The 12,910-nt window shown below is 45.3% G+C and overlaps 1 protein-coding gene across 4 annotated transcripts in view; it reads right to left on the reverse strand.

Moving 5' to 3' along the window:
- Positions 1-5,297: 5,297 nt before the first annotated feature.
- The window catches only part of LOC115123094 (G-protein-signaling modulator 1-like), a 36,217-nt gene continuing 28,604 nt past the window's right edge, over positions 5,298-12,910 (reverse strand). For 3 of the 4 annotated variants that reach the window (XM_029652410.2, XM_029652417.2, XM_029652396.2), the window contains exons 11-14: positions 12,620-12,784; positions 7,695-7,857; positions 7,291-7,496; positions 5,298-7,047 (exon numbers count right to left, since the gene is read on the reverse strand). In XM_029652410.2, the coding sequence (XP_029508270.1) occupies positions 6,850-7,047; positions 7,291-7,496; positions 7,695-7,857; positions 12,620-12,784 (732 nt within the window). In that variant the 3' untranslated portion in view covers positions 5,298-6,849. The remainder of the gene's footprint in view (positions 7,048-7,290; positions 7,497-7,694; positions 7,858-12,619; positions 12,785-12,910) is intronic. The other variant, XM_029652405.2, reaches the window with a different exon arrangement.

Genomic DNA, 12,910 nt, shown 5'->3' on the forward strand with positions numbered 1-12,910 from the left:
TCTTCCAATTGCTGTGCGAAGTTGCTGGATGTTGGCAATAACTGGAACGTGCTATTATACACATCGATCAAGAGCATTCCAAACATGGGACCAACACATTGCATTTCTTTTTTTGCTCGGTGTACAGTAGTTAGCAGTCTTATGGCATGGGATAGAAGCTGTTCAGGAGCCTGTTGGTGTCAGACTTGATGCATCAGTACCACTTGCCATGCATAAGAAGAGAGAACAATTGTTACATCTGCTCCTGTCACGCCCTCTACTTCTCATCCTGTGTCTCCCTAACCTGCCACCACTCCTCCAGTGCTCTCTCCCTCTCTCCCTGTGTGGGTGTATGTGGTTGTGTGAGTAGAGACAGGTGTGCTGGAGGCGGAACAGATCCCCACGAGCTGCAACCTGTTCCATAATCAAGAGCTCTACAAATACTCATCCCCTGGCCTGCTTCCCCTGGCACCCCATCTCCCCCTGCTGTTCAATAAACACCTTAGTTACCTTATCCCTGTCTCCTTGTCTGAGTCTGCACCTGGGTTCACCTGCTCCGCCCTGCCTAACAACAATGGCTTGGGTGGTTGGAGCCTTTCACGATTTTCCGTGCCTTCCTTTCACTCTGACTGATATAGAGGTTCTGAATGTCAAGGAGCTCAGCCCCAGTGATGTACTGGGCTGTCGTTACCACCCTCTGTAGTGCCAGGCAATCGAGGGCGGTGCTATTTCCATACCAAGCAGTGATGCTGCCAGTCAAGATGCTCTCACTGGTATAGCTGTGGAACGTTTTAAGGATTTTGGGCCTATGCCAAACCTTTTCCACCTTATTCACAACTGTGAGAACGTGTGTGGACCATTTTAAATTCTTAGAGATTTGGATACTGAGGAACTTGAAGATTTCGACCTGCTCCATTGCAGCCCATTGATGTGGATGGGGGCATGCTTACCCCCTGTTTTCTGTAGTCCTCTTTGGTCTTACTGACATTGAGGGAGAGGTTGTTGTTCCGGCGCCACACTGTCAGGTCACTGTCATCCTCCCTGTCAGCTGTCTCATCTGGCCTACCACCGTTGTTTCGTCTGCAAACTTGATGATGATGTTGAAGTCATGCGAGAACAGGGAGTACATTAGGGGACAAAGCACACACCCCTGTGGAGCCCCTGTGTTGAGGGTCAGCATGGCGGAGGTATGTAATGTTTTCTACCCTCACCACCTGGGTTCAGCCCGTCAGGAAGTCCAGGATCCAGTTGCAGAGTCCTAAGCTTTGTTACGAGCTTGGAAGGGACAATGGTTTTGAACACTGAGCTGAAGTCAATGAACAGCATTCTCACATAGGTATTCAAATCAAATCAAATTGTATTTGTCACATGCACATGGTTAGCAGATGTTAATGCGAGTGTAGCGAAATGCTTGTGCTTCTAGTTCCGGCCATGCAGTAATATCTAACAAGTAATCTAACAATTCCACAACAACTACCTAATACACACAAGTATAAAGGAATGAGTAAAGGAATAAGAATATGTACATAAAAATATATGAATGGGTGATGGCCGAACAGCATAGGCAAGATGCAGTTGATGGTATAGAGTACAGTATATATATATGAAATGAGTAATGTAGGGTATGTAAACATTATATAAAGTGGCATTGTTTAAAGTGGCTAGTGATACATTTATTACATCAATTTTTCCATTATTAAAGTGGCTAGAGTTGAGTCAGTATGTTGGCAGCAGCCACTCAATGTTAGTGATGGCTGTTTAACAGTCTGATGGCCTTGAGATAGAAGCTATTTATCAGACTCTCGGTCCCCACTTTGATGCACCTGTACTGACCTCACCTTCTGGATGATAGCGGGGTGAACAGGCAGTGGCTCGGGTGGTTGTTGTCCTTGATGATCTTTTTGGCCTTCCTGTGACATCGGGTGGTGTAGGTGTCCTGGAGGGCAGGTAGTTTGCCCCCTGATACAGCCCGACGGGATGCTCTCGATTGTGCATCTGTAAAAATTTGTGAGTGTTTTTGGTGACAAGCCAAATTTCTTCAGCCTCCTGTGGTTGAAGAGGCGCTGCTGCGTCTTCTTCACCACGCTGTCTGTGTGGGTGGACCATTTAAGTTTGTCCGTGATGTGTACGCCGAGGAACTTAAAACTTTCCACCCTCTCAACTACTGTCCGTCGATGTGGATAGTGGGCTGCTCCCTCTGCTGTTTCCTAAAGTCATCGGTCATCTCCTTTGTTTTGTTGACATTGAGTGTGAGGTTATTTTCCTGACACCACACTCCGAGGGCCCTCACCTCCTCCCTGTAGGCTGTCTCAAGCTTACCGATGTAGTGTCGTCTGCAAACTTGACGCAGTCGTGGGTGAACAGGGAGTACAGGAGAGGGCTGAGAATGCACCCTTGTGGGGCCCCAGTGTTGAGGATCAGCGGGGTGGAGATGTTGTTACCTACCCTCACCACCTGAGGGCGGCCCGTCAGGAAGTCCAGGACCCAGCTGCACAGGGCGGGGTCGAGATCCAGGGTCTCGAGCTTAATGAGTATAAGTATTCCTCTTCTCCAGATGGGTTAGGGCAGTGTGCAGTGTGATTGCAAGTGCGTCATCTGTGGACCTATTGGGGCGGTAAGCATATTGGAGTGGGTCTAGGGTGTCAGGTAGGGTGGAGGTGATATGGTCCTTGACTAGTCTCTCAAGGCACTTCGTGATGACGGAAGTGAGTGCTACGGGGCGATAGTAATTTAGCTCAGTTACCTTAGCTTTCTTGGGAACAGGAACAGTGGTGGCCCTCTTGAAGCATGTGGGAACAGCAGACTGGGATAAGGATTGATTGAATATGTCCGTAAACACACCAGCCAGCTGGTCTGCACATGCTCTGAGGACGTAGCCGGGGATGCCGTCTGGGCCTGCAGCCCTGCGAGGATTAACACATTTAAATGTTTTACTCATGTTGGCTGCAGTGAAGGAGAGCCCGCAGGTTTTGGTAGTGGGCCGTGTCAGTGGCACTGTATTGTCCTCAAAGCGAGTAAAGAAGTTGTTTAGTCTGTCTGGGAGCAAGACATCCTGGTCTGCGACGGTGCTAGTTTTCCTTTTGTAGTCCGTGATTGACTGTAGACCCTGCCACATACCTCTCGTGTCTGAGCCGTTGAATTGCGACTGTACTTTGTCTCTATACTTACGCTTAGCTTGTTTGATTGCCTTGCGGTGGGAATAGCTACACTGTTTGTATTCGGTCATGCTTCCGGTCACCTTGCCCTGATTAAAAGCTGTGGTTCGCCCTTTCAGTTTTGCACGAATGCTGCCATCAATCCACGGTTTCTGGTTGGGGAATGTTTTAATAGACGCTGTGGGTACAACATCACTTGCCGATGCACTTGCTAATAAACTCGCTCACCGAATCAGCGTATTCATCAATTTTGTTGTTCGACGCTATGCGGAACATATCCCAGTCCACATGATCAAAGCAATCTTGAAGCGTGGAATCCAATTGGTCGGACCAGCGTTGAACAGACCTGAGCGCAGGTGCTTCCAGTTTTAGTTTCTGTCTATAGGCTGGGAGCAACAAAATGGAGTCGTGGTCAGCTTTTCTGAAAAGAGGGCGGGGGAGGGCCTAATACGCGTCGCGGAAGTTGGAATAACAATGATCCAGGGTTTTGCCAGTCCGGGTCGCGCAATCGATATGCTGATAGAATTTAGAGAGCCTTGTTTTTAGATTAGCCTTGTTAAAATCCCCAGCTTCAATAAATGCAGCCTCGGGATATGTGGTTTCCAGTTTACATAGAGTCGAATGAAGTTCTTTCTGGGCCGTCGATGTGTCTGCTTGGGGGGGAATATACACGACTGTGATTATGATCGAAGAGAATCCTCTTGGTAGATAATGCGGTAGGCATTTGATTGTGAGGAATTCTAAGTCAGGTGAACAAAAGGACTTGAGTTCCTGTATGTTGTTATGATCACATCACGTCTCGTTAATCATAAGGCGTAACCCCCGCCCTTCTTCTTACCAGAGAGATGCTTGTTTCTGCGTGAAGAAACCTGGTAGCTGTACCGACTCCGATAGCGTGTCTCGAGTGAGCCATGTTTCCGTGAAACAAAGAACGCTAGTCTCTGATGTCTCTCTGGAAGGCAACCCTTGCTCGGATTTCGTCTACCTTGTTGTCAAGAGACTGGACATTGGCGAATAGTATACTCGGGAGCGGTGCCCGATGTGCCCGTCTACGGAGCCTGACCAGAAGACCGCTCTGTCTGCCCCTTCTGCGGCGCCGTTGTTTTGGGTCGCCGGCTGGGATCCGATCCATTGTCCTTGGGTGGTGGGCCAAACAGAGAATCCGCTTCGGGAAAGTCGTATTCCTGATCGTAATGTGATGAGGTGACGTTGCTCTTTTATCCAATAGTTCCTCCCGACTGTATGTAATAAATCCTACGATTTCCTGGGGTAACAAATAAATAACACATGAAAAATAGGAACGAGAAGCGAGGCGGCCATCTCTTTCGGCGCCGGAAGTATTCCTCTTATCTAGGTAGGTCAAGGCACGGTGGAGTGCAATTGAGATTGCGTCGTCTATGGATCTGTTGGGGTGGTATGCAAATTGGAGTAGGTCTAGGGTTTCTGGGATCATCTCCTCTAGAAAACAGAGAAAAGCAAACCAACATGTTTGGTCAGCCCACTGTGCCTTGCCCAAACAAGGGCAAGTCAATGACACTCTCCATCTTTTTTTTATGGCCGTGTTTTCAGTTGCTGTTATAAGGAGTCATTCTTATCAGGGCGAGGAGACTGTGAATATATTGTAAAATGTTCCATATCTGATATCTAAAGAATGTCCATGTCTTTGGACTGGGGGGGAAATTGAATCACGCACTGCACATAATGAGGGTTGGGCCATAAGAATAGTTTAGCAAAATACTGTAGAATGGGGTGTAATAAAAAAAGGCCGTCTCAATAGGCCTTTACCACTGAGGAAGTACAAGCCCAGTCAAAACTAATGGTGGAACAAACTCCCTGTCAATCACCACCTTCCGAGACACCTGAAACCCCACCTCTTTCAGGAATACCTAGGATAGGATAAAGTAATCCTTCTCACCCCCCCTTAAAAGATTTAGATGCACTATTGTAAAGTGGCTGTTCCACTGGATGTCTTAAGGTGAACGCACCAATTTGTAAGTCGCTCTGGATAAGAGCGTCTGCTAAATGACTTAAATGTAATGTAATGTAAATGTAACACCACCTACGTACAATGTGTTTAAGTTTAAGCATAGCCCCTAATTTGAAAGCAGACATTCTTATGGTAATCGTTAAAACAACACTGTTGATGACTATAGAGGCACGCAAAACATTTGAATCAACATTTTATTAAAAGCAGAGGGGACATCTTCATGTCCTCAAATGGAACATAAATACAAAAAATATGTACATATGGCAGTGACAAATAGAAGCGTAGCGGATAGGTCTGGACCAAGTTTATCCTCATAAGGTATGAGAAAATAGAGGAAATCAACTATTTTTGGAGAACAGTGGGGACCTTGTTACCCTCTTACTACAGAGATGGAGATGAATCATTTGGACCACGACCCATCCTGGGTTAGGTTCACGACCCATGAGGTACAAAGAAGAGCTACACGCTAATACTAATACTTTTACAAATGGAGTCCCAAAGAAGAAGAGCAACTAAAATGTCCATTGTGGAACATCAGTTAGGCAACATATATGTACAGTACATTAGATCTTACTATAAGCCGTTTTTGTTTAGTTTCCTCAGTTTGCACCCGTCTTTGGTCTGCTGGGTCTGTAACAGAATAACTCTGATATCCACAACTGAATAAAAGACACACAAGGCACTACATTTTTGTTGCAAATACACTAACCTTTAAAAAATGATCAGCAAAAAATATGCAATGTACATACTGTACAGTTTAAGTATAGCTTGTCACTCAAATAATAAAAAGTGCTTAAAATCAATATACTTGCGCAGAAGATTACATCCTCAACCTTCCGCAGGAATTACAAATCATTTCCAATGGGGTACACAGGACAGTTGTAGTATACAAGTTTCACCACAATGGGGCAGTAAACCAGCAGAATATGAGACATCTGTTGAAGATGATTGGAAATTGAAGACCAACAGCTGTGGCATTTTAGCAGGAGTTCCCTGCAAAACAGGATTCTGTGTGCATAGTCTGTGCATCTACTCCCTTCCTGTCCTAAAAAGTCCCCTGATCCATCTACTCCATTTCTCCCTAAAAAATGTGCTTTTCTTGATTTTGTATACTATTATCCATCAAATGTATTTTCACTGTATCTTTTACTATTTTGATAAATTGATATATTGTTTTAAAACCTGTTTGGTTGTGCTCCAGATGACATTAACTCAATAATGAAGAGACCTTAACTAACCATGTTGTTGCCACCGAAAACTGTAGCCAATACTGTTTGCTACACCAATAATACCAGCAGCATTCATCGTCATCCTTCAAACCGAATACTATTCTATCATGCACTTTGAACCCACAGACCCCTGACACTTGGGAATACAATCTGAGTCAGAGAAAAACTGATTAAGGCAGTAAATGGGGTAAATATGAATATCTGTTATTTCTTGTTGGCGTCTCAATCCCTAGCGAAACACCCCAAACCATAATTCACATAAATGTATCATATATACATTCCATTTCATCATTATCGGATTTACACACATTTCAAACCTAAACAGATTCACATCAGCTGAAAGGGGGCCACATATTGCACATAGGGTTCGGATCTTGCATCACACATCAACCTAATTTACTTTCACCCCTTCACAGATCTCCTCAGGTGGTGGCCCATTTCTCCTCTTTCTCTCCACCTTCTATGAGGCAGACTCCCCGAGGGATGTGTGCTTGGGTCCCTAGCTGGAGTCTCCGGAGGGTGGTTCTGGGTCGGAGTCGGGCCCATCCTGTTCATCTGACGGGAGGTGGACCCGCTGCTCGTCCATGCGCTTGGCCTGTACCCTCTGGATCAGACTAAAGAAGTCCTCGTCAGGCACCGTGGGGGCCCGGGGCCCCCCTTCTGGTGGGGAACACCGTTGGTCATCGATCCTGGAGGACTGGAAGCAGACACAGAGAGTGAGAGAGAGGGGGAGACAGACATCTAAAATAGCAAGTCCTGCAGTTATGAATCCTGCATAGCCTGAGATACAGTATGCACAAACATTTGAGTATTTGACCTAAATCATGCATTGATTGATGGTACCAGAGACTGACTCAACACAAACATTTGAGTTATTTGCGCAGATCTTAGGTTAAGATTCAACCCATAGAGATGCCGAGGCAGTGAGACATGGCCCTACCTGGCACTTCATGAGCATGTTGAAGAAGTCATCGCTTGGCTCCTGGGGGTCTGCATCGACACACAGGTGGCCCAGGTTGTTATGGGTGATCCTGAGGCCGGGTAAGTTGCTGACGCTGACCCGCTGGTCGTCCAGGCGACGGCTCTGGGAACTGACGATCAGGTCAAATAGCTCCTCTGTCTGGGGTGACGTGATGAGTGTAGGGTCTGAGAAGCACAAGAGGAGGATAACTATATTGTACTGTCATTGACAGAAGATATTCCAAGCCACACATTCCTGACTAGAGACCATTGCTTTGAGTGAATCATGCATTGACGTCAAATCAAGTCGCTGGAAGTAATGACGGTCCCAAGTAGTATTAGTGATGCTCTAGCTTTAGACGGCCGTCACAGTCATTAACCTACCTAGCATTTCATTGAGAGAGACGGCACCTCCGTTCTCGCCATTTTCTCCATTCTCTTCATTCAGGTCGTCTAGGTGGCAGCGCTGATCATCCATGCGGCTGCTCTGGAACTTGCTGAGAAGGTCGAAGAAGCAGTCCTCATCGGAGGGGTCACGACCTAGCTTCTAAAACAGAGGGACATTGTTGTTAAGTGATGTAACAGGCGCATACAGTGCATTTGGGAAAGTATTCAGACCTCTTGGCGTTTTCCCCATTTTGTTAAGTTAGATGGATGCCAAGAGTGTGCAAAGCTGTCATCAAGGCCAAGGGTGGCTACTTTGAAGAATCTCAAATATAAAATATATTTAGATTTGTTTAACACTTTATTGGTTTCTATATGATTCCATATGTGTTATTTCATAGTTCTGATGTATTCACTATTATTCTACAATGTTGGAAATAGTACAAATAAATAAAAACCCTTGAAAGAGTAGGTGTGTCCAAACTTTTGACTGGTACTGTATATACATTTGCAAAAATTTCAGAAAACCTGTTTTTGCTTTGTCATTATGGGGTATTGTGTGCAAATCGATAAGGACAAAAATGAATGTAATCGATTATAGAATTAGGCTGTAACGTAACAAAATGTTGAAACCGGGAAGGGGTCTGAATACTTTCTGAATACACTGTATTTCCACATACACTGACCCACTTGTCTCTTGTATCCTGTTTATGTGGTTTCTGTTTGGCTTGTTTAACAGGATGCCTGGTTTGGGGCAGTTGGTGTTCCAGATAGAGGAGAACATTTGCTTCGCATATCAAGTACTATTGAACTGCTGATGTAATGACCATGCAGTATGTCCTGGTATTAGAGTGTCTAATGAGTCACATGGCCAAATAGATACACAGTCTGTCTGTTTGTCTCCATTGACTATTGGCTACTAGATTCTCCAATCGTTGCCCAATGCAATCAGTGGCAGTACAATTATTGGCTCTCTGCCATTATGGTGACCTGTACCATTATATATTGAGTTGCTGTTGTTTGCGTTGTTCTCAACCTTTTCATAGCACTTTGGACAAAAAATGGCTTCGATACTAACTGGAATAGCACATAACAGTGTTCTCACTATCTGACCAACTAGGATGCCTTCAAAAACTGCTGTTTGGTCATCAAACATAGCACAACCTCTCAATATAGTATTGGTGTTTGGGGCAACAGGTAGCCTAGTGGTTAGAGCATTGGACTTGTTACAAGATCAAATCCCCGAGCTGACAAGGTAAAAATCTGTTGTTCTGCCCCTGAACAAGGCCCACTGTTTCTAGGCTGTCATTGAAAATAAGAATTTGTTCTTAACTGACTTGCCAAGTTAAATAAAGGTATAAAATATAGTACACATATAAAGCCTCCTCTGAGTATCAACATCCAGTACTGTGGCCATCTACAATATCAACATGATTCTCTGTATTGGTCAGTGTGTGATCCTGCCTCCATGTTGATGATAAAACCCTGGGCAGGTTAATAGCAGGCATCAAAGGCAGTGAGCCACAGGGCACATCATGGATCAATAATGGCTGATGGTGTCCTTATCCTCCTCACCCTTTCCCCACCAAGCCCCCCAGGCACAGACACCATAATGTCCCAATCAACACCAAACATCATCTCCACAAAAATAGGACTGGATACACGTACTGTACAAGGCAATTTTGTCTGGAAGCAAATTGTATATATTTTTTAATTTATATTGATAATTAAGAACCTTTAAGTCTCAACTTGGTACAGTGTGATTTGTACAAAGGCACCTATCAATGAATAAGCTCACCAGAATCTGGTCAGAGGCTACAATGTTCAATAGTACGATACAACAGTGCTGTTGTTGTAGACGGTCACATTTTCAGCAGAGACTTTTCTTGTGAAAACTTTGGACCAAAATTAGGCTACACTTCAAACGTTTGCTTTACTGGGCATCGTAAAATAATTCATTGCCACAAAATGTGTCTGCCTCTCTGGCAGAGCAAGAAACAGACATTTAGGCTAACAAAGTCAAACAATTAGAGAGACTAGTTCAAGCAACACCATCATCCATCAAATGATCATACAGATAAAGAGTACAGTGAAGTGTCTTACCACACAAGCACCTCTCTTTCCCTTTCTTCAGTCTTTCTCTCTCCGAGCGCTCTCCTCTTTCCCTCACTCTCCATACGCCGGAATCACACTCCCCTGTCTTCCCCCCTTCCCTCACCACTCTCCTCCTTTCCACCCTTCCCTCTCGGTACTCTCTTTACCCCATCCGTCCCCACTGATGCCTGTCCTCCTCATTACGCCCTCCCCTCTTCCCCTTCTCCCATCTCTCATTGCTCCCCCTCTCTCATTGCTCCCCCTCTCTCATCGTTCCCCTCTCTCATCACCCCCTCATCTATCCCTCTCTCCTAAATCCACCTCTCTCATCGCTCCCCCATCCCTCCCCTCTCATCGCTCCCCCTCTCTCCTCTTCCCCCTCTCTCCTATATCCCCTTCATTCATCGCTCCCCCTCTCTCTTCCTCTCATCGCTCCCCCTCTCTCATTGCTCCCCCTCTTTCCTATATCCCCCTTTCTTCTATATCCTCCTCTCTCCTATATCCCCCTCTCTTCTATATCCCCCTCTCTCATCGCTCCCCCTCTCTCATCTTTCCTATATCCCCCTCTCTCCTATATCCCCCTCTCTCATCTCTCACCCTCTCTCATCGCTCCCCTCTTTCCTATATCCCCCTCTCTCCTATATCCCCCTCTCTCATTGCTCCCCCTCTCTCCTATATCCCCCATCTCTCATCGCTCCCCCTCTCCTATATCCCCCATCACTCATCGCTCCCCCTTCTCTCATCGCTCCCCCTCTCCTATATCCCCCTCTGTCATCGCTCCCCCATCTCTCCCCTTTCATCCCTCCCCCTCTCTCCTCTCCCATCACTCCCCTCTCTCCTATATCTCCCTCTCTCATCCTTCCCCCTCTCTCCCATCTCCCCCTCTCTCTTTCTCTCTCTACCACTCATTAATTCCTTCATTCATTCATATAATTATATATCCATCTTCCCCCTCCCTCTTTCTCTTCTGCAGGACATCTTTGTCCCAGCTGCAGCTCTCTCTCCCACTGTGGGAAAATAACTCATTATGAGGAGAGGGGGGTCCTCTGATGAAGGTCACATTGTCAGCCGAGGCAGGGGGATGGGCAGCGAGTGCCCACTAACAAATCACGGGAACAACAAACTCTGAGCACTGCCAAGAGACAGTTCCGGCAAGCACAATGGAACATCTCATTGGGTTCAATCAAGCCATCTATTTAATAATTGTATCTATAGCAGCAATAAATTAATATGGATCTCTCGTGAATACTATAAGTTCATTAAAATGCTATTCTGTGATCAATTCCCAAATTGACCAGCAAAAGAAGAAACATTCTGTGCGTCTTCCTGTGCCTCTGCTGAGCTCCATGTGATTGTAATTTTCTCCCCCTCCGAGCATAATGAGCTGTGACTTCCTGGATTCTGTCTGTTCTCCTCTTGCCTCTCTGTCTGGATCTTTCCTCTGCCTATGTATTGTTCAATTACTCAATTATGGTGAAGGGGAGCGAGAGAGTGAGGTGGAAGTGAGAGGGGAAAGGACTCTCCCTAAATTAAATCAGTGTTGCTAAGGAAACCAGAACTCAAAGTTGCGCCGCTATCCTTAATAGACACACACAGAGGCACACAATGGTAACCATTGACATTTCACCACTTCCCAATGGCCGACCCCTTCCCCTCGCATTTTGTGATCAGAGTGACTTATGACCTAGTGTGAACAAGTACCCTTTTTATTGTCAGTTCAATATATTATTGAGTGTAGTTCTCGAATACAAAGAGAGATAAGCAACAGAGGAAGTGCACCTTGTCTCCATACCATCCCACAATGGTACAACAGCTATTTTAGTCAGCCAATAAATAACAGGCATCCTTCACACAAGGGCTTCCTCACTCTTTTCAACGGCAGTCCACTGATTACAACAATTAACAGCATCACAGAACCAAGATGCATGGTTGGCCAAGTCAGGCGCTGAATTACACAACCCCATTGGCTGAAGCTGGCCGATGACGTTCTAGGGATAAGGACAGCACAAAGGTGTATTGTTATGAACAATCTAGAGCAGTCAGAAAGGCCAGCAAGTTTACTTGGTGTTATTCCTGGAAGCGCCATCAGACATAGCACTCCTTTCTACCAGGAAGTAACCTGGAGACCTAGTCTGGCCATTAACCCTCATTAAATCACATCATGTTTCACCTACAGCACTTTCCCTTGCCACTATCATCATATGACGTAAATCTGGATGCAAGGACCCTACAGACTTCAGAAGCCTCTTCCTGACCAACAGCATTGGCTCGCTAACCACATTTATGCAGTTTTAGCTGTCAGGTTAGCTTTCATTGATTGTTTAAAAGGCTGCCGATCCTTAAATGCAGAGGGGAAACTGAAGCTGGAGTCAGTAGATAATGCCTTTCAGTAGAACACTTTCATACGAGGTGGAAAGTGTGAGATTTAATTAGGGCTTTAAGGAGAAACAAGATACTCAGAGGAGCAATCGCTACTGTTAGCTAAAGCTAACACAGTTCAAAGTCATTGTGTCTGAGTCCATTATAGTGCTACACTACACATTGAAAACAATAGTCTTTGTAATTGATGCCTTTTAGTGGAGCTGATGAGACAGGGATGAATCTGACTGATCTAAATCAACTCGACTAGTAAACACCAGGTGCATGTTATTGTTAAGCAGAGAGATACTCAGAAAGTGAAGTTATATGCCATCGAGAGGGCTGGTAGGCAATTTAAAAAAAAAAAAAAAAAAATCTACTCAGATTAAAATCAGTTGAGTGGATGGAAAATCATCTTTCATGGTTAACTGAGCTTTTCAGAGCATTAGTTGAAATTGAAAATTAAGACTCACTGGAGGCGGGACTTGGACAGTTATGTCATCGGTGTCCACAGGGGATTCCAACCATTGCCTGTCATTTGAGGACAGGCTGTCGGGGTAGCCCTTCCCTCTGCCTGGCTGAGACTGCTGACACTTGGTTCTCCGGGATATACTGTCCACATCCTGGCTGTCTCCAATCTGCAGGGAAAGTAACGTATACCAATGGATTCTCATTTAGTTTACATTTGTGTGCTGTCATTTTATAGAAACTTGAAATGTACCATGTAAGTTGTGTTACAGAAAACTGTCAGAGAAATGGTGTGA

This window comes from Oncorhynchus nerka, linkage group LG4 (genome assembly GCF_034236695.1).
Source record: "Oncorhynchus nerka isolate Pitt River linkage group LG4, Oner_Uvic_2.0, whole genome shotgun sequence".
Classification (NCBI taxonomy): Eukaryota; Metazoa; Chordata; class Actinopteri; order Salmoniformes; family Salmonidae; genus Oncorhynchus; species Oncorhynchus nerka.